At 39.1% G+C, this 21043-nt stretch overlaps 4 protein-coding genes across 8 annotated transcripts; 1 reads left to right on the top strand and 3 right to left on the bottom strand.

Moving 5' to 3' along the window:
• Positions 1 to 1187: 1187 nt before the first annotated feature.
• Positions 1188 to 4322, top strand: LOC113761690 (eukaryotic translation initiation factor 5-like). Its single transcript, XM_027304785.1, has 2 exons — positions 1188 to 1387; positions 2290 to 4322. The coding sequence occupies exon 2, from the start codon at positions 2639 to 2641 to the stop codon at positions 3986 to 3988; it is 1350 nt and encodes a 449-aa protein (XP_027160586.1). The 5' UTR covers positions 1188 to 1387; positions 2290 to 2638; the 3' UTR covers positions 3989 to 4322.
• A 630-nt stretch (positions 4323 to 4952) lies between these two features.
• Positions 4953 to 9436, bottom strand: LOC113761104 (E3 ubiquitin-protein ligase MARCH2). 5 transcript variants are annotated; one of them, XM_027303943.1, is made up of 8 exons: positions 9195 to 9436; positions 7974 to 8370; positions 7266 to 7337; positions 7039 to 7106; positions 6770 to 6932; positions 5990 to 6070; positions 5795 to 5884; positions 4953 to 5392 (listed from the first exon to the last, which is right to left on the bottom strand). In XM_027303943.1, exons 2-8 carry the CDS (start codon positions 8229 to 8231, stop codon positions 5303 to 5305), a joined length of 822 nt encoding a protein of 273 aa, XP_027159744.1. In that variant the 5' UTR covers positions 8232 to 8370; positions 9195 to 9436; the 3' UTR covers positions 4953 to 5302. The 5 variants fall into 5 exon arrangements, with proteins under 5 accessions (XP_027159744.1, XP_027159745.1, XP_027159747.1 ...); XM_027303944.1 differs by lacking the exon at positions 9195 to 9436 and adding an exon at positions 8513 to 9176; XM_027303946.1 differs by lacking the exon at positions 9195 to 9436 and having other exon boundaries at positions 7974 to 8091; positions 8297 to 9176.
• A 1347-nt stretch (positions 9437 to 10783) lies between these two features.
• Positions 10784 to 14387, bottom strand: LOC113761102 (protein STABILIZED1). The gene has a single exon (XM_027303939.1). It carries the CDS (start codon positions 14278 to 14280, stop codon positions 11206 to 11208), a length of 3075 nt encoding a protein of 1024 aa, XP_027159740.1. The 5' UTR covers positions 14281 to 14387; the 3' UTR covers positions 10784 to 11205.
• A 1199-nt stretch (positions 14388 to 15586) lies between these two features.
• LOC113761103 (protein PIN-LIKES 2-like) lies at positions 15587 to 17659 on the bottom strand. The gene has a single exon (XM_027303940.1). The coding sequence runs from the start codon at positions 17219 to 17221 to the stop codon at positions 15848 to 15850; it is 1374 nt and encodes a 457-aa protein (XP_027159741.1). The 5' UTR covers positions 17222 to 17659; the 3' UTR covers positions 15587 to 15847.
• Positions 17660 to 21043: the final 3384 nt, after the last annotated feature.

Genomic DNA, 21043 nt, shown 5'->3' on the forward strand with positions numbered 1-21043 from the left:
ATTTTGACCAAAAAAAAAAATTAGTCAGCCCAGTTGAGTGAAAAAAAAAACCATCCCTCAGCTTGAAAGTGTCCCAAAAAGAAAACACCCGTCACCAGAGAGGCCCAAATAAAGAGTTGTACCATAAAGGAGGTAATACTGAAGCCCAGGTTGCTTTTAGTGTTTCGCAGTTTCCGAAGATGAAAGCCCCACGCGGCATCATTTGCGTCCACAACTTAATGGACGTCCAGCAAAATAAGCGAACTTTGATATTATCAAAAACAAAAACTAAAGAAAGGGAACTTTGATTAATGCGGCAAACAAAACAAATGTTGGAGACTTTAGGATTGAGATTTGAGACTCGGAAGCTTCTCGTAATGCAGGAATTGGACAAATGTTGCATGCATACGTATTTTTTGTTATTTGGATTTTTATTTTTTGTTTTATAATATAATTTAATAAATAAATGTTATATAATTAAAATGATAATGAGAGTGTCATTAATAAAAATGGGAACACGAATAATACTCTTATTTCCAATCATTAGCCAACAAACAAAGAGCAACAAAAATGTATAACTATTTACTATTTACATTTGCCTTCTCTTTGTTTTGTATAAGCTACTAGTATGGCACTTTGGAAAAATTTAATTGGCTAAGAGGGATTTTGATCTTGAGAGAGGGAAAAAGAAAAATGAGGTGATAAAAAAAAAAGAACTCACTACAATTATTATAATCCTGCAATTAATTTTTGTTTTTTCTTGTGAATTTTGTGCTTTCACAAAAAAAAAAAGTTTGTTTGAATAGCCAGTTTTTTGATAAATTTTATTAAATCATGAACATGTTTTATAATTAGATATTTATGTTGTTCAATCATAATTTTATCTCACTTAATTACATAAAAAATTTATATTGTATTATATCGTATTATATGAATAATTTTGATTGAAGGATGATTTAACTATGATACAAAATTTTTGACCTCATTCGACATCAAGTATTATGATACAAATTTTTTGACCTTTCTTTTGTGAGAGTAATTTGGTTTATTAATATTACAAAATTTTGTTAGGCCAAAGGCGATCTATGTGATTTTTGCAAACCGAGGGAGTTCGAGAATAATTTAGACAAAATATCAGGGGAGGAGTGTGCAATTCAGCGAGAATAATTATTCCAACCCTAGAAATAGAAGCAACCCTCCCGTATCTTGGCCGCCACATATCTGCTTTTGCCTATTCCTCTTCGATCCTCAGCCTCTCTCTCGCCGCTATATATATAAAACCCTAGCTCTCCTTTTCTCAACCTAAATTATCCGATTCTCGTTTTATCTCTGCCCAAACCTGCTAATTTCTCTGCAACCTTCCATTTCTCGAAACCGCTTCGGGAAGCAAGGGATTTTCTACGAATCGGTAAGCCCTCGCCCCTCCGCTACAGCTGTCGATCGTATATATTAAAATTTTGTTTGGGTATGAATGATTTTTTATTTAAGTTCTTTTGAATATCTGGATCTCAGCTTTATTGATCGATTTAGGAAACTAGGAACTTATTTTTTGTGAACCGATGCGTTTCCGTAGCTCTTTTCGTGGATCCATGTTTAATATAATTGTTTTTGGTGATCTTTTGTTGATTAAATAGTCGTGGATCTAACAAGAGCTTGGTGATCGAATTTTCGGGGTTTTCTTAGCTTCATTAGTATTTTAGGGTCTTAGTAATTGATGAGGATGGTTTGCCGGTGGCGTTAATTTAAAAAAATTAACAATTCAATCGCTTTTGACTGTGAATGGTATTCAAGCCTCCATGGCACGGCGTTGTTTCTGATCTCCATTGCAGGCAGGACATGTTTACTTTACTAAACATGGGAAGATTAAGAAATAAATCTTTAGAGTTTGAGATTTTTTTTTGTAATTAATGTCTCGCTTTTTTTTTCTTTTGCTAAGCTTTCGTGGGCATTTGTTTTGTGTACGCTGTTTGCTTTTCTTCTTGTTCGTTGCACCTTTTTTATATTTGTCTTCTGCTTTTTTATCATCAACTTGAAATTTCTTTATTGTTTCCATAAGGAATTGCTCAGGATGCTCCTTTTTTTTTATTTCTCTTAGGTCATTGTTCACATTTTGGAGGGCGGTAGAGAATATATGTTCTAATTTATCTTGCCATTGCTAAATAATATAGAATGCATCTGATTTTATTTGAAGCGTTTTGAATGTTCATAGATACATTGTTATTAGTTTTGTGTGTGTCTCCTTATTTTGCATTGTTGCCCATTATACAGATTTTCTGATGTAACTAACATTATACTTGTTTGTTCATGAAGCTTATAGTTCCATCTACGCACTGCTGATATCCAAGTTTGAGGTTTGTCAAAGTAAAATTTCTTTTATGTCCGAAGAAGCCGTTTACTATCTGGGATCAATTGGGTTGCTTGGCGAGTATTGTCCTACGTCAAGGAAAAAGAGTAGAGATTTTCTTGAAAGGGTTGACTGCATGCATCTCTGGTCATTTCACACTGAGTTGTATGATTGCAGCAGAGCGCAAGGTTCCCTTGTTCTAGAGGATCAATCTTGGTGTGTTGAAAAATCCTTGGAAGACGCATACATTTTGAAATCCTGTAGCTCCTTCCTGTGATAACAAGGTCAAATTTCATTATCTTGATCTGAAGAAAAATGGCCTTGCAGAATATTGGTGCCAGCAACAGTGACGATGCCTTCTACCGGTATAAGATGCCCAAAATGATCACAAAGATAGAGGGCCGTGGGAATGGCATCAAGACTAATATTGTTAACATGGTTGAGATTGCCAAAGCTTTGGCCAGGCCAGCTTCCTACACAACGAAATATTTCGGTACAGAGCTTGGAGCTCAGTCCAAGTTTGATGAGAAAAATGGAACTTCACATGTCAATGGAGCTCATGATACTGCCAAACTAGCTGGCCTTCTTGAAATTTTCATTAAGAAATATGTTCAATGCTATGGATGTGGGAATCCTGAAACTGAGATTATAATCACCAAAACTCAGATGATCCAACTTAAATGCGCTGCTTGTGGATTTGTCTCAGATGTGGACATGAGGGACAAGCTTACTACCTTTATTCTGAAGAATCCACCTGAGACAAAAAAGGGATCCAAGGACAAGAAGGCACTTCGGAGGGCTGAGAAGGAGCGGTTGAAGGAAGGTGAGGCAGCTGATGAGGAACTGAAAAAGCTGAAGAAAGACGTGAAGAAGAAGACTGCTTCTAAGGATGGACCAGTGAAAACCAGTTCTTCCAAAAAGAAAGCAGGTGGTTCTGACGAGGACCATGGTTCACCACCCAGAGGCCGCACTGTTGAGAAGGATGAGGAGGAGGATGATGATGATGTCCAGTGGCAAACAGACACGTCACTAGAAGCAGCTCGCCAGCGCATTCAGGAACAACTGAATACTGTAACTGCTGATATGGTTATGCTGTCCACCGATGAAAAAGAGAAGAAGCCCAAAGCTTCTGATAAAGCACGTGGGAGTCCTAAAAGTACTTCGCCACTGTCTGAGGAACTTGCAACTACTGAGAATGGAAATAATATCCATGAAAGACTTGTTCAGGAGGTGAAAGCCCTTCTAAAGAAGGGAGTTGCAGCAAACCAACTCCACCCCTCCTTATCATTGCTTTCTGGTTCAGCTCAGGAAGTGATGACGGCTCTCTGTGAGGCGCTTCTTGATGGTGTTGAAAAAGGTTTTGCAAAGGAGGTTGTCAAAAAGAAAAGCTATTTTGCTGCAGCTGTTGCCCAGGATGAGTCCTCACAGTTGCTGCTGCTTCGTGCATTAGAGCAATTTTGCATGAAGTCAAACTCTGCTGCAGTAAAGGAGGTGGCTCTGGTCTTGAAGGCATTATATGATGCTGATGTGTTGGAGGAAGAGTATATAGTGCAGTGGTTCCAGGAAGGTCGGGCTGGGAGAAACAAAGATTCAGCGATTTGGAAGAATTCCAGACCTTTTATTGATTGGCTCCAGAGTGCTGAGTCCGAAAGTGAAGAAGAATGATGTTATTGACACTTGGTGATACCTTTAGCGCGTTGCTTATTGGCACTTGCAATGGTACTTGCAGTGTGATGGTGGTGTTTTATTACTGTGTCCTCCTAGCAAGTGTTGCTTGTAGGTCTAGCGTATGGGTACTTTACCTGCTGCTTTTGTGGAATAAGCTTAGAGTCTTGTTTCTTGCTGGTTGTTATTTGCCGTATGTCCTGCTACTTCTGAGATCTTGTCATCTGAACGATGTCTCAGATATTAAAACTGGTTTATTATCTGCCAGCTGCCAAAATCTCTTTTTTGTATCACTAGCTATTTATGTAATCGGGAAATTTGCTTTATTGCTTTGCCTACAATTTTTATCCTATAGGCTAATTTAGGTTCGTCGGTAATCCGAATGTCATGGCACGGGTAACGCTATGGACACTTCATAAATTTTGGGGAGGGTTTGGCTGTATATGTGGTGTGTAATCAGGTTGAAATTACGCGTGAACATGCAGCTTTTCACCGGCACTTGGTATTTTGTACATCATGTGCGATGTGGCAAGCTAGAATGAACTGGTCTACTCCTTCCAATAAGAATTTGTACTGAATGGAAGTTTCTGGACATGTTGATCTTGATGCTTCAATTAGTTGGCGTTTGTATTTTATACTTTGGAGTTGAATTTGGGTATATTCCAGTCGCTTGGCGAAACCATTGATATGCTGCATTATTTTTCACTGCCAATTGAAATAGTAAGCAAATGCATTCCACGAAACTAAATGCGCCTGAAGTGCATAACAACCCCTTGGGGGTGGCGAGGGGGCAGACTAAAGGCTGCAGTTTAAGTAAATTGAAACCGGACTTTTCCATGGTTATATATCGTGGCAAAATGGTCGCTTTCCTCTCCGCCTTTTCCAGCTACTGAATAACTGATCATTACAGTCAATTTGGATCCCTCAAACTTCAATATGAAAATGGTGGAGCATCGCATTTGCATTGCTATATTGTTGTTAGACACGAGAATGTTTTGAAGCGTTTCCAGAGAGAATTTGAAAGGTGGAATATCTGAATCAGACTCGAGCTGGTGCTACAATATGTACAATTTGAGCTACATTCTGAGCTTATGCCTCGCAATCTTCAATGTTCAGTCCTAGCGCCTTACAAGAGGAGGGAATGTGCATTAAGCCAGTAACAAGACTGGCTTTCCATAAAACCATGTCAATGCCAACAAATTGCTAGATCACAGGACGGACATAGCACCTCTAACAGGAAAGACTTTCTTTCAATGTTTGGTGCCGTCCAACTGTTGCTAAGAGGTAATGCCCTCCAATTATCAATAGCCGCATTTACCACATGTGAGTGAGATGCCGGGGTGGCTGGTGTATTGGTAATCCATTTTCCTCATTTGATGTGGGAAGGGGGGAGTTTCGAGAAGCCTAGCAACGGAATAGAAAGCCAATAAACACCAAATTAGCAATGCTGGCAATGAACCGGACTTTTACATGATGCCTCCGTCACTTGAGAGCATAAGATGGAACTAAAGTTTAATGGGTCATTTATTTAGGTCATTTGGGTCATCAACTTCAAAACATAACACATGCTTTATGTTTCAGAACATACTATTTTCAGAAATATGGATGTTAGTGTCTTCAACTCCAACACAATATAAACTTTTAAGGGAGGCAGGAATGCCTACTATATATGCAGTACATCGAAGGTGGTATTGCTATCATAGTTCCATAGCAACTGGAAGGGAGAAACAGAAAACTGCAGGAACAAAAGACCATTGAGCTTATTCAACTGAAGAAAAACTGAGGAAGTCCCAACTCTTTACCTACCTGTTGGTGTCGACAACGCTGGACAGCAGTAAATGCTTTCACCATTACATATATCGGCAACAGAATCCCAATAGTTCTCAAGATTACTAACTGAAAAAACAAGTACACAATCTCCAAGCATCATTCTGCTAAAAAGAGTTTGATTCTTTTAGTTTTTCTCAAAGAAAAAAAAGTGCCACACATGACACAACTCACCATGAACAGTGTCAGTGAATACTCCCCAGCACCACCAATAATGATGGGTAATGTATGCCGTAGCACCAGGAGGACTATAAACTGCACATCATCAAGAAAAACAGTACCAGGTCAAAAACAACTTTAGATGCACCTCGGTGAGAGTTTGAGGTTAATAGCATAACATTCAATGAAAGATTGAGAGTTTGAGGTTTAATAGCATAACATTCAATGAATGATTTGCAAGCTCAACTGCGCAACTTCAAACTTCACACTTTTCTTATTGCACCAAGTGAACAAGAGATGGATATATGCATCAGATAACAAAGAATCCATAAATTTGGTCAAAAGTGCTGAAATTCATGGGAATTTCAATTGGCTTGATGAAAATCTATTATGAGGCACAAAAATTTCTAGAGGAAGTTCATCCTTGTTATATTACACCGAAATTGCATCAATGCTGTCTACGAGTCATAGCAATGAATCGATCTTCCATGCAATACTGGCTAAAGTTGGAATAACAAACTACATAAAGTTTAAGACTGATCTAGCCTTTTGCAACTTGCAAGGGCCAACGTGGCAGACACTTCTACTACAGCCCAGTACCATCCCGAGTAAGGACTGATGCTTTTGAACTTCAAAACTTTATCAAAGACCCATTCTTTGTGCCTTCCCCAAGTATACAAAGGGTGCATCATCTACAATAAAATTTGACCACTAAGAAAAGCTAGCATGCCTTTGCCGTGTAAAGAAAAAAATAAACTAGAGAGAGAGAAAGAGAGAGAGAGAGAGAGAGCTTACAATTATGGCAACTATGCGGCAGCACATCAAACTTCTTGTACTGGGTGATGGATGTTCATCAAAGTCAGGATCAAGGAAACTGCCATCTGCGGAAACCATTGCTATAAATTCAGTATTAGGGAGGCCCCTCCTGGAAATCTCCCAGCCACTTTTGGGATAATTCCTTTATTTATCAGTTACATACAGGGGACAAAACCTAGCTATTCATTATTGTAGAAGTACAAAACCAAACTTGAGTTCTATCTACTTCCAAGAACGAGAAGAGATACCTGAAGTTCCTCGCAATTCCAGCATAATGAGTCAATGGAGATGGTGCTGTGTAACCAGGCTTGAAACTCTGCAATCTCGCATTTAAAGAAAATAAAGCTAAATTCAAATCCTCTTGAGTTTTAATAGCTAATAAAAGCCTCTTTCTTTCTCTTTTTTTTTTTTTTTTTGGCTTACAGGATAAGTAGATTACTGACAAACAAATAAAGGCAACTAAGAACATCAGTACCTTCCTGCAAATCTCACAGATGGTATCCCCCTTCTCATTGCACCACTTTTGTACACATCTGCGGTGAGCGTACTGCAAATATATATGTATAACAAAATGTCAATAGATATAGGAGAAAAAAAGGACTGTTGGATATTAATTGACATGGACCTACAAGACAAGAAAGGGAGACGAAGAATTTGTATGCTTCAGCAATGTGTTTATAGGCCACAGGCACTATGAATTTGTCCAAGAACTTGCTGAAAGTCTTAAGTTTTTTAAACTTGGGCAATTGTAAAATTACCATGGTGCCTGGAGAAGCAAGCTTGCTTCACATTGGAGAAGATGCAGATATTTCTGGTCCCAAGAATTTGACTAAGAACCAGAGATATTTTTGGCCAATAAACAGTCGAGCAATGTGGCCAGAAAATCCAATATGTGCATTGCCACATTGCCATCCTCATGCTCATAATAAGTATGAGAATAGCAGGTTATAACTACTACCAAACGCCATATAAATCAAATTATTTATTACACATCTATAAGCTTAAATACTCAAAACTGAATCCCAAATATCCACCACCTCCAACCAAAAATTAGACGTGTTTCTTACAGTGAATCTATTAACTACATTATTAGATCCAACCCTTCAAGAGTGAGACAGTGTCAAAATGCTACGGAAATTTCATGCACCTCTCTCAAACTTCTGAAAAGATTGTACTAACTGACCTTCAAGCTGCCAGAGCATGAACAAGGGACCTCCATGCATGACTCTTCATCTTCATCATGGCAAATCCTGCATTCCACCAATTTCTTTGGTAATGACGTACCTACGTCAGTATCCATCCTAAGGGGAGAAAATTTAGCAACATTATCTTCATTAGCAACGGATGACAGATGCTGCAACCGGTTATTAGTCTGGATAGCAGCTTCAAGAGTGGATTCAGTTAGCAACCGATCTACTAGCAACACAAAATGGTCCCCCATCCTTTATACCATACGACCAATTTCTGTGAAAAATTTTAGAAACTTCTGGATGAAAAAAAGCATACACTATTAGGGAAGCCCTCCTCGCAAGAACACCTTCTCAAGTAAAGTTCTGTAAAATCAGCTCAAGGAATCAATGCTGCATAAAGAAATGAATGAAAAACCAGAGTAATTAAATGACTAAAACCAAGGAGCCCAAAAAAAAATAATAATAACAAACGTAGAGCGTCATGCTTTTTGGAAGACGGAAGTATGGGCATTATGCATTCAAATGGAAATACCATGAGCTGCATTAAATCAATGTGGTCCACCAAACTAAAAAGTTCAAAGCTACACCATGAAAACTAAGAGAGAGACTAGGAAAAAGGAAACAGAACAGAACCCATGTCGCAAACAGCAATAGAAAGAAAGAAAAACAGCAAATGCTAAATGAGAAATGATAAACCCAGATGGGAGAAAAGCTAAATGAGCTCAGGCAATATACTCCCAACTTCAAATATGCTCATGACAACAGCCAAAAGAGGGCTCTTTGCAACAAAGAAAACATTAATGATGAAACCCAAATTGAACTAATGAGGTTCCATAACCAAATATGATATAAACGCAAGAAAAAATGCATCATTATAGAACAGAGCAAACCGGACAAGACAGGAATAAACCGTAGGATTAAGGGATGGGAGAAAGCTTAGGGGAATGGTTTGGCATTTCTGCGAAAGAAGAAAGGTCTTCCTCTTCAAATTAGTCATTCCTTGCTTTATAGTATGGACATTGTGTGTTTTACTCTTGCTTTCTTATTGAATATTCGGTATATTATTTGGAAGAAGCAAAAAGATGAGGAACAAAAGTGAGAGAACAAATTAAGAAAGTTGCTGACAATAACGAGGAGTTTTATGGTGATGATGTGGGTTGAGGCTGTACTCCATTAGGAGACTCCCAAATTACTTTCATATTTCAGGCTCCTACCTTCATATACATGGCACTAAACAGTGAATACTACAATCAATCGGTATATGTACACTTTTGATGGGCGGCGCACTTCATGAATTTTGCTGGAAAGTTGGAAAGGCCTAAGAGCTAGCTAGATTACAAGAAAGGAGCAGTTCTAACTACAAAAGAGCCCATGATGATTCCCACGATCCCTCTTCGATCAATTTCCCCGGATTCTCCGATGGATGGTTCTCTCGTGGGTTTTGCAGGCAGTGGTAAAGTGTGTCTGTGTGAGTTGAGTCGAGGCCTAATGGAGCAACAATCTATATGTATATAGGATGGTTAAATCAAATTGCTTCTAACTCTTCATTCATTTTTTTTTGAATTTTAATTTTTTTTAATTGTTATATATTATTTTATATCTTTTGAATTTAAAAAGTAAGAGATGACATAGAAATTTTTTTTTTTTGTATCTACGCACCCGCCCCAAGTGGAGCCTTGAGGCTTTCTTGATGGTAAACTATTTTGGGAGTTATTGATTAAGTGGCATAGAAATATGATTTGAAATCTATTAATGTGAAGGTAAATGAAGAGGAAAGAATACCAAACCTACTAAAAGTAAAAAATTTTATAAGAATATTTTACCTAGTAATCCTAACTAAAAGGACAAATTATATAGAAAATAATATTTATTGGTCATGAATTTAAAAAATCAGGAATAGTACTATTCATGAATCTTAAATTATGAAATCACTAAATAGAAAACAAAGTACTACTAGTAGATTAATTATATTGACCCAAAACTATATATCTATTTAATTTGTATGTATCATATCCAAATTATATTGACCCTAAACTATATATATTGTTAAGTATATTAATAAGTATATAGCATTTTAATTTGTATATTATTAAGTATATATAAATAGAAAACAAAGTACAACTAGCATTTCAACATTAAATAATATTAAGTATATATATATATAAGTACATATATTAGTAGATTAAATCTTATATACAGAGATAACAAACACAGTACTATCAGTGTAGAAAGGTTAATCTACATTAGTATTGTTTTGAATTGAAATATTATGAAACTATTATTGGGAGATAATTTTCTAGGAAAGATAAGTATGCCAGGCATTTACGTCTTCTGACTCGTGCACATTGGGTAGGACATAGCTGAACGTAGACTGTAAGTGAATTCAAATGATACCACGTCGATCTATCCAATGCATTATGATGATGGCGTGAAATCGAACCATCCATTACGAAAAGTTTACTGTAAGGGGCAACACCGGGCCAGCAAACTAATCAAGAGGATGTAATTTTTATGACGTTACTGTTTAAGTGTAAATGGCAGAGACCGCAATTTATGACTATTTATTTTTTAGCGATTAATACCTGATACGAACAAAGGAGATACATTTCGCATTTTAATCAATACATTACCATTTTTTGACCACTTACAGAATGAAAGTGCAATATTTACCCAATAATTTGAAGGAAATAAATATCATAATTTGAAGAAGCTCAAACGATTGGGCCGGCCATTAAACGCAATGGATGTAGAGTAGACACAAATTGGACTATGCATTGCAGGTTCAACCAATCGCGCACGCACAAAACGCAACCTTTAAATATGCATTATTAATCAACAAAACACACGCAGCGAGTGGCCCACATGAATCATCCTACCAAAAAAAAGAAAAAAAATGCAATGAAGACCATCATCATTCGTCAAAAAAACGCCGTCGAAACTCCTCCCCACCCAAGATTAAATCTCATCTAGGCCAAACAGTCTACTACACAAATTTAAAGACATGATTAAGATCGCGACCGGTCTCTAGAATAGCCAAAGCCATGCTATTATTGCCAAGTAATAAGAATATTCTATTGCTTTGATATGCTTGCCATATTTCTCAGCATGCTCTAGTTCTGCTGCAACACACGTCCCCTCTTATAACATTATTACTTTTGAGTCTCTTCACCGTGCTCAAGTTCAAATTTGCAGTACAACATCTAAAAATCAGCAATGTAACACCCCTCAATCTTTGCTATTCTCAGCTGAGTTTTCTTCCTTTCCCAATGAAACAACCACCTTCTTTAAAATAGCTTCCGTTGGCTGGTGAGAATTTTCTACTGCCTTTGATATGGCCTGCCATTTCTCGCCATGCTTTGGTTCCGCGGCCACACACCTCTTAATAACATCTTTCTGAGTCTCTTCATTCCCGTGCTGAAGTTCAAATTTGTAGTATAATGCCCAAAAGTCACCAATATCAGGAGCAAGAGTAACTGCCCTGTTTAGATAACTCCTAGCCTTGTCAACCTTCCTTTCATGCCAAAATAACTTTGCCACAGCAGCGAGGACATGAGGATTCTGCTCACACTTTTTATAAGCATCGGAACTCCTAGACTTCTTTTGGGGCCGAGGAGCCATCTCAATGTTTGCAGCCCACAGAATGCCGCTATTGGGGCATTCTTGCAATGCCTTGGACATCAATATTTCAGCTTCCTTCTTGTTGCCATGCCGGGCTTCAGCCCGAACTGCAGCAAGCCACAGTTCAGGATTCTGAGGATTCTTCTTCCTGGCCATTGTTAAAACAGCTCGAGCTTTACTGAGACCATTCACCTTTTCCTCTAGATTAGCAAGTGAGAGCCAGAGGGGAATACAATTTGGACAGTGCTTAAGACCTGACTCGTACGTTTCCTTTGCTTGCTCCAAATTACCCAGTCGTTCCTCCAGCTGGCCTAGCATTAACCAGAGTTTGAAAAATGAAGGGAAGCTCTTGAGCCCTTCATCAAGCAGCCGCCTCTCCTCCTCTGTGTTCCCTAACTCTCTCTCAACGATTGCAGATTTCATCCAAACTCTTTCTGTGCCACCCCTTTCTCTTGCTTTGGCTAGAAGCATCCGTGCTCTCTCAGGCTCGTGATTCTCAAACTCAAGTTTGAAAGCAGCGAGCCATATCTCCTCAGAATTAGGAATTGCAGCATAAGCTTCCTGAAGAATGGCACGGGCTGCAGGTACATCACCAGCAAGCCACTTTTCCTTGGCCCCCATTAACCAGAGAACTTCAGCGTGTGGTATATATTGGACTGCCTTACGCAACAGTGCATCAAGAGATTCCCTGGTTCCGTGGCTCTTTTCAAGCTGTGCTGCTTTCAGCCATATACTCTTCTTAGTCAGAAACACAGTGAGGGCATGAGCATAAATTGCCCTCGCTGTTTCAATGGAACCTCTCTTCTTGCACTCTTCAGCATCAGCAACCCAGGTCCTCTTTCTATCTTCTTCCTCCACCCCAATCCCGATGGTATGACGGATAATAGCTTGGCATGTCACAACAGAATTAGCCCGTTCAGCGGCCTCGGCCTCTTTCATCCAAAGTTCTCTGTCAATCTCCAAGCCTTCTCTCTGTAAAGCCCTGATACCCCTTTCTATGATCTTTCCAACCATAGAAGTATTACCATTGGCTTCCTCCAACTTGGCTGCAGTAATCCATATAGCAGGTTCTTTAGAAAGCTTCTCTCTGGCCTTATTAAGTACCTTCTTTGCGTTGTCATAAGTTTCCAGCCTAGCAAGAGCAAGCCACAACTCCACATGCAATGGGCAACACTCCACAGCCCGCTGGAGTAAAAGCCTCGCATCCTCTTCATTAGCAAGCTCCACAACTGCCTTCCAGAGCCTAACAGAATCTGGAATATGTTCAAGACCCTTTCTTAAAACCCTACTCTTATTTACATTATCATGCTCCAACCTTGCAGCCTCCAACCACAACTTAACAGAATTTGGATTGGCCTTAACTCCTCTTGCTATCACTGCCTTCGCGTCTTCCGGATTAGACAACCTACAGGCCTCCACCCAAATATCTTCACTCTTGGGACACTCCTCGCAGCCCTTCTTAATAAGCTGCCTGGCAACCTGTAGCTTTCCAGCCACCTCCTCCAACCTCGCGGCAGCAATCCAACCGGGCGGATGCTTAGGGTTAGAATGTATCACAGAACTCAGCAACAGCCTAGCCTTCTTAATATCAGCTATATCAGCATCACTATTAATCTTCAAACTTTTCAAATCAGTCAAATAACCCTTTGGATCAACAACAGTTTGCCCAGTAACAGAATCTGAAAGCCTATCTAACTTGAGAGACAACACAGTACCTCTCCCTTCACCAACGGCAGTCAAATCCGTAACAGGGGTCTGACCCCATGGAGTCTCTGTCCCACCAGCTGCCCGAGTCCGGGGATCCAACGCCGTCACGTGCTCTTGCTCCTGCCTCGCCTTTTCCAAAAGGGTATCCGGAACCGGGACGAAACTCTCGAACTTCTTCCTCTTATTTCTCAATGAATAATCCCCAATTTCCGGTATGCTGTCCCATTCTTCAGCTGACAGCGTATGCAGTTTCCTCTTCAACCCTGCAAATTGCTCAGTAATCTTGGGGTTCGACGCTCGATATTTCTCGATTTCTTCCTTTAACCTAGCTTCCCTCCTATCCTTCCTCCTCGAGTCCATCCTCTTATCAATCGCCTCCCATATAGCATCGGCCTCCTTATCCTCGTCGTCATATTCAGCCGAAGCAAACAGCCCAACGTCGTTTCCTTCGAACTCATCAAACTTCTGATTCTCATCGTACCCCTTCTCTTCATTCTCCTCTTCCTCCTCTTCCTCGCCGGGCCCGCCTTTCCCTCGCCCCCGGCCGACTCCAGCAGCTCCACCAGAGCCGGCACCAATGGAGCGATCGGGTAAATCAGGGGCAGCACGGGCCGGGCCGATATCAGAACGGGTGGTGAAGCCCGTGGCACCACGGCCCAGCCCGGCAACATAATTAGTAGGGGGTTTCGTGTTCAGGAAGTCAAGACGGTTCTTCGGCACCGCGGGGGGTTGCACGCCGCCGAGTAGAGGGACGTGTAAGGTGAGTGTTGAAAAGGGAGAAACGCCGAGGAGAGAGAGTAGAACGCCGTCGTCTTGGGGTCTTGAAATAAGGCGAGGGGAGAGGTAGAGGCGTTGGAGGGGCACTGGAAGGTGGAGCTGGCGTTGGATTTCACTGGTTAGGGTTTTGAGGGTGGTGGCGCAGGGGTTGAGATTGATGGTTAGGGTTTGGTTATCGGGCGTTTTGATGAACACCATGACTGTGCGTGAAGTGCGGGAAGAAATTAGGGAAAAAAAAAATCCGAGGTTCGATCCGAGGATATTATTAGACCATAACTAGACAGGCTGTGGTTTGGGCCGCCGACTTTTGCCGGTTTGACAAGTGAATGAAATCTTTTTATTTTTCTCATATCAGAATTGGCTTAGAAGAAAATAGATTTTGTGATTTTTTTTTTTTGACATCATTATGAGGTCTTGTCTTCTTTCTCTCTAGACAAAATGACTAACGTACGTTATCTGGCCTACTATCTAAGTTGTCCTCCAGGAAAAAATAAATAAATAAATAAAAGTTTGGCCAACAAACATCATGAATGAGAACTATCATAAACAACAACGTTGTAGCGATAACTGTGTAGTGGAACAATTATGAGTTTGAAGTCACCCCCCCCCAAAAAACGATGACAATGAGTGAAAAATAAGTGTGTGTATTTTTCAAAGCCATGATATAAGATAAATGATCCTCTGGCCATTTCATCAAAACTTGTGGTTTACGATCGAATCCAAGACAGAATAAAATGTGCACAAGAATGTAGGCAATCAGCCCAAATCAGCCTTGCCAGCATCAATGCTATGCTGCACAGTAGCAAGTATTAAGGCTGGAGGTTGCACTTGAACAACAGGGTAACAAGCTTCTCCCTCCCTTGCACCCAGAAGAGCGGAGATGCACAGCAGCACTCACATTCACACGAAATCAGTGTAGCAGATTAGATGAGTGCTTTTCTTCCAATCTAAAACAAACTTCACTACCTACCTAGATGCTAGCTTGCAAGATTGTGGTGCAGAATTATATGTCCATCCCCTATCATTCAAAGAGTGATAAATTGTATAGCCAGTCTTCTTTTGGTCTATAAGTGAGAAACAATGCAGAGGCCTAGAAGTCACAACGTTTTCTTCGATCCCCCCTCGGCTTCAGAAACAGGACAACCAACTTAACTGGTGTTCTTATCCTCTGTTAACTAATTCTAATCCCAAGACAGATTAAATTTCAAGGGGGTTTAGGAAAGTTTCACCACCTACTAGAGAATACTTCCTAAGGAGAAGGTTCACCACTTCGGCAAGCATAGGTCTCTACAAACTGCTTCTCTCAGTTACTTTCTGATGTCAAACCCAAGGGCCAAAGTTCATACCCGCAATCATTAGGTTATTCGCAACTAGTGCAAAAGTGTAAAATGCATTCATCAATAAGACCATTTTGATGGTAAATTCAAATATCGAACAGATTAAGTTTCAGACAATAGGGAGAGAGCATTAGATTGAAAAGTGGCATGAATGAGGAGAGAACACGGAAAGCAAATGGTCAGACACATGTTTTCACTAATTGGTTCCATAGTAAAACATTTCTTTGAGCTCCTCCATATGAAGCTTTTTAAATGAGTAATCAATACAAGAACCACAACAGTTTGCAACAAATTCAGCCACAACAACATATCAAATATTCAAAGCTGCTTTGCGCAAGGGCTCACAATGCATAAAGCAGAAAGGTTCATATTATACTTCAACATTATAAAGTAATAGTTTGAAGATGCATAAAGCAGAAAGGTTCATATTATACTTCAACATTATAAAGTAATAGTTTGAAGTACAATATGATGTATAACGAAATTGAAAACAGAGCAAAAATGTGTTGCCAGAAGAGTACTGCCGAAGCTTCACTAACAGCATATCCCCTCAAGCTAGCAACTGCTCCAAATAAGATGGCACTTGGTGTTGTGTACTGCAATAGAAGCACAAATATGTACATTTGATCCCCATGGATAACAAAGTTCGCTTTACCAGCCAGATAAACTACCCCAATCCCAATCAACGGAAGTACTAATAGTCTTGCAACAATGATGCCAACAGTTGTTCGAATCCCAAGCCTAGATTCATTGTTATCTGTACCCTCTGCAAGCATAGCTCCAATACCCAAGATCACTGCGGGCACCAGTGGTGCAGCCACCATTTCTAAACTATCTGTAACAAAATTAAGTGGGGCATCATCACCATAAACAACAGATTTTATGGGTGGAACCATTCCAATAATAAAAGCCAAGATTGTAGCAATCATCGGTGGCTGAAGAATTTGGCGCACAGGAGTTTGTTCAGCAACAATTCTTATTCTCCTAACCATCCTTGGCTCTGCCAAACATCTAATAGATTCTGGACTCCTGGGTTCTCCCTCCTCCAGAGAATCAGGATTAGGAAGATTACTTTCTGAAATGCTCGAAACACATGTAAAAACCCTTGCAATAAATGGTGTTTTGCAGTGCTCGGTTTCATTCTCTTCCATTCCAGGCCACTCAGCTTCCACAAGAAGCGGCCTGCTAAGATCATTGGTAGACACGTGTTCCTGAATCTCGCCCTGCTCAACCTCAACAACCTCATAATGATCCACTGGGGGCTCCATCATGTGGTAAACAAGGGTACAAACAAGAAGCGCTGACACCCATTGGGCCAAAGATACATAAGCCACTCCTGTCCTTTGGCATTCTTGACCAAACGGATTACTGGAACTATGGCATACCGATCCAACAATAGCAAGTGGCAGATTGCCCGTGTTCCCAAATGCCGTCACAATTACGGTGAATCTAAAAAATTCCGGAGGCGGCCTGCAAATGATCGCCACCAAGAACCCCAAAACACAACCAATGGCAGTACTAATAAGCACATTTACAGGTATAAACCACCATAGCGTGAAATTCTTGACAGTAATCGATTCTCCCAGCTGAATGAATATAGCACAAGGCAAAAACAAAGCAAAAACAAGCTTACTTAGAAGTTTGAATGTAGCCTTTGGAATAAATTGTGTTTTGGGATGGGCAAGAATTAACCCAAAAATTGTAAGACAAAGGAGTTTCAACAGCGGTAGCACTGCACTAAGAATAATATATTGTTCTTTGGACCTCATCTTTGTTTCACTTTCTCCATCTAAAAATACCATCTTTAATAGAAAAAACTTCCTAAAAAATTATCGAAGTCTGTCCCGTGACTCCCGTCAACAACTGATTAGAATTCTACTCAAGATTGAAATTTTACAGTAACGGGCGTGCTAAATCTTCTGGTTCTGATGAAAACAGCAATATAGAACAGAAATGACTAACAACACAATTGCAACCAAACTTGCTTCGTACCTTCTTCTCCAGGCCTCACGCTAAAAATTCAGAGACAACAGCAAATATTTCAAAATTAAGAGATTCAGCTTTCAAGAAGTAGAGTTTCTTACGAAGTTTCATGAATAGAGAGACGGAAAGAGATGCAGAGTCATACGGCCGAGAATTCAGGTGGAGAGAAATTAGGAAAGGCCGCCCAGTTGTATAAGCAGAGCTAGATTTCAATCATGGACATCAAGAGCAATTTATTCGACGAAGGTAGGTGCGTGTTTTATTAGCATGAACGAATGATTCATCACGAAGCCACGAACAGACCTTGACATTGTATAGTATTTTTTTTATGGTAAGTGATAATATTAATATTAATTGTGCTTTTCACTCCTCAACTATTTTCAGTGTTGCACTTTGTGTTACAAATTTTCGATTATACGACTTATTATCTTTAATTTATAATTTATTTTCAATTTGTTACAATAAATTAAATTTTGACAAATTGAAACAGATTTTAGTCAGATGAGTAGAAAGTCCTTCTGACCCCTATTATGATTTTGTCCCTACCATGTTTTTTTATATCACCGAAAGGTACTTAATTGTACATTTGTTCCATTCATCTAAAGCTAATAAAGCACTTTTTTTCCCTTTAGTTAGTAAAATTAAACCCAACTCTATCTCCCTCTCCCTCTCCCTCGGATCCAAAAAATAGAGTACTAATAGCTTTTGTTGGAATTAAAAATAATTTGGAAAAGGGTATTTTTTTTAAAGGGTTTTACTAGTGTATTTTTTTGCTTTAAAAAAAAAGGCTTTATTAGCACATTTACTCCCAAACATGAAGGCAAAAGAATGGTATGGGTTGAACGAGTCATGTTGCCAATCATTTACCTAATGAATTTTTCTCTAATTTAGATAAGTGTAGTGGGTTGCAAAAATTAAAAAAAAATGTTGAAGGCAGTAAAGAATAAAAGTCTAAGGTTTTGGGAGCCAAGTACAATATAGAATTAATTGAGGATGCAAATTGAAATTAATCCTATTTTGATATTTGGTCATAAAAAGGACGCGTCACTTCATTAGAATGTAATTTACTCTACAGTGTACAGACAAGTAATACAAGTTTTCTACGTAGGCTATAGAGTCCTTGCAATATTGCTCTTTTTTTTTTTTCTTTTCTTTTTTTAAAAAAAAGGTCCTTGCAAATTCTCTCCAATATAAAAATTCAAAGGGTACTACCAGCGTATAGATAATCCAAACAAAAAAAAGTAATAATGCAAAGATAGTAGTATTGTGAGAAATGATGAGAATCATTTTAGATAAAATTTGTAGAATTCAAACATAAGCGTAAATAAAGCGGCAAAGGGGGATGTTGAGTTTAATTAGTTCACTCTAAAATTGGCCTTTGTAATTATATTATATACAAGTCGGAGTAGAAAAGGATTTAACTTGTCTCCCCACAAATAGCTACTGGTAATTACTCTTTCCAATCAGCATGAAGGATGTAGTCGAACCTTTCCCTTTTTTTTTTTTTACAAAAAATAAAAAAGAACCTTAGGCATTACTTAGGAATGACAACGGGGGCGGGCATCCCCGCGGGGGGTCATTGAGGCGGGGGTTGGGGGGGAATTTTTTCCCTCTCTTTATACCCCCGCCCCGCCACCTGTTTGAAAAATATATATATATTTATATATATGTACATAATTATATATATATACTGATATTATCAATTATACTACTAATTATACATGTCTATTAATAAAAATTATTAATTATTTATACTAAATTTATTAATACATTTATGTTAAATTCCTAACTACACTTAATACAATAACACTTTTTTCTAAAAAAAATACAATAATAATTTAGTGATTGTATTTGTATCAAAAGTGAAAAGTTGATTATTTTAGTTATATTTGTTTTATCATATTAGATTGTATTCAAATAACCTTTGTTTAATTATTTTTTTGAATTTCAATTGTGAAGTTACAATGAATAATAATTTGGTAATGTATTGATATTTTATTACTTGATTATTTATTCAAATTTAATTATAATGTAATTATATAATAAAATTTTTTTAACTCCACAAATGCTCCCGCGGAAGAAGCGGGGCGGGGCGGGGCGGGTAATAGGGCGGGGGTGGGGGGAATTAAAATGCAATGGGACGGGAGTTGGGGGAGGTGTCCCCCGCCCCATTGCCACCCCTCCCCCAACCCCCGTGGTCCCACCCCATTGCCACGCCTAGCATTACTAGTGGAAAAGCGTTATAAGGTGATTTTGTAGCGTAGTGGTAACAAAATGGAGTAGTAGTTGTTAGATGATTCATTCTCTTTTGTTTGCTTAATTAGTTGAGGAATGGCGACGTTGTCCGAAATCGAATGGGGGTCTGCGTTTCCGTGTGACAGATTGGGGCCCATTATTTGAGTCTGCTAGAATCCGTACAAATAGGTAGAAATCAAATTGGACGGTGATTTCTTGCAAGTTGAGGGAGCAAGACAAACAGGTAGTTCATCTTTGGATTGCACCATAATTCTTTTTTTTGTCTTTATTAATTGAGACTTTCCTACTTTTTTTACTCCTATTTGACCTTTATCCACGAAGACATCCAATTGGGTTGGACCACAATTCTCTCGTCAGTTTTTGGGGTGGGGGGCGGCTCTCTGGTGATGGCCTCAATCATTTAAGCCCAATCACAATCAAAGAACACGTGTCCGCGTGCCTTGAGAAGATGAAAGCAACTGGTTGTCTCCAGATGGCCCGAGGTCCTAACTGACTGCAAACAGCTTCTTGTGACAGCAGCTTTCTTTGGAGCTGACTCATATATGGTTGTGCTTCTCCAAATATGGTGAATTGTTGCATTAAATGCCATCCTGATACCGGAAATCAGCAATTGCCTTTTGGATATGATTGGAAAGTTACCTTAGGTTCCGGTTGTATATATTTGCTAAGGTTGAACGATAACCTTACTTTCAAAGGATGAATTTGGGTAGTTCAGGATCATCCACCCTCAACTCTCTATCCCATGCACTTTTCAATCCTGAACACCTGCTCAAGATAAACTCCCAGATGTGGGAAAAATATGAACAATAATAATAAAAAAAAAAGATGCTCGAGTGACTCCTCTGCAGCAGAGTAGAAACAACAGCCTGTATCAACCACTATCTGCAAGCCGCCAACTAATATATATATATATATATGAAAACGAATTTGAAATCAAAATAGGAATTCTGAATCACCAAATTCAAGATTTCGATGAAATTGGAATTTATCGAACTCTGAATTTAACGAATTTGAATTCGGAATTGATGAATTTGAAATCGAATTCAATCAAAAATTCTGATATCAAAATTTCGATTTCAAAATTTCGAATTATCAATTTCGATTTTGATTCACAGCCAGGCAAGCCATCCCTGGAATATTAGTCGCCACTTACAAGCTAACCACAGTATAGAGGCATGCGGGGGGACGTGTTTTTTTACCTCGCACAACGTCAAACTGTGGAAGTTTACCCCGTGAAGTACCTAGTTTCTTCTTGATTGATTTGACAGTGAAATAACCTGTTGCACAAGGCAACCAAACTGCAGCATCAGAAGCATCTCTTAAGAGGCAAAGGAAAAAGGAGCAGCAGCCTGGACCAGGTTCAAGGTATCCCCCTTCAACTTTTA

Source organism: Coffea eugenioides, chromosome 2, assembly GCF_003713205.1.
Source record: "Coffea eugenioides isolate CCC68of chromosome 2, Ceug_1.0, whole genome shotgun sequence".
In the NCBI taxonomy this organism is placed as follows: domain Eukaryota; kingdom Viridiplantae; phylum Streptophyta; class Magnoliopsida; order Gentianales; family Rubiaceae; genus Coffea; species Coffea eugenioides.

Bases quoted from the DNA above. Each gene is read 5' to 3' on its own strand.
- LOC113761103 (XM_027303940.1), bottom strand. From the start codon at position 17,221: ATGGTATTTTTAGATGGAGAAAGTGAAACAAAGATGAGGTCCAAAGAA.
- LOC113761102 (XM_027303939.1), bottom strand. From the start codon at position 14,280: ATGGTGTTCATCAAAACGCCCGATAACCAAACCCTAACCATCAATCTC.
- LOC113761104 (XM_027303943.1), bottom strand. From the start codon at position 8,231: ATGGGGGACCATTTTGTGTTGCTAGTAGATCGGTTGCTAACTGAATCC. The intron at 7,107-7,265 runs GTACTGATGTTC...GCGAGATTGCAG, and splicing joins TCTGTGAGATTTGCAGGAAG to AGTTTCAAGCCTGGTTACAC. The intron at 5,393-5,794 runs GTAGGTAAAGAG...TTCCGTTGCTAG, and splicing joins AGCGTTGTCGACACCAACAG to GCTTCTCGAAACTCCCCCCT.
- LOC113761690 (XM_027304785.1), top strand. From the start codon at position 2,639: ATGGCCTTGCAGAATATTGGTGCCAGCAACAGTGACGATGCCTTCTAC.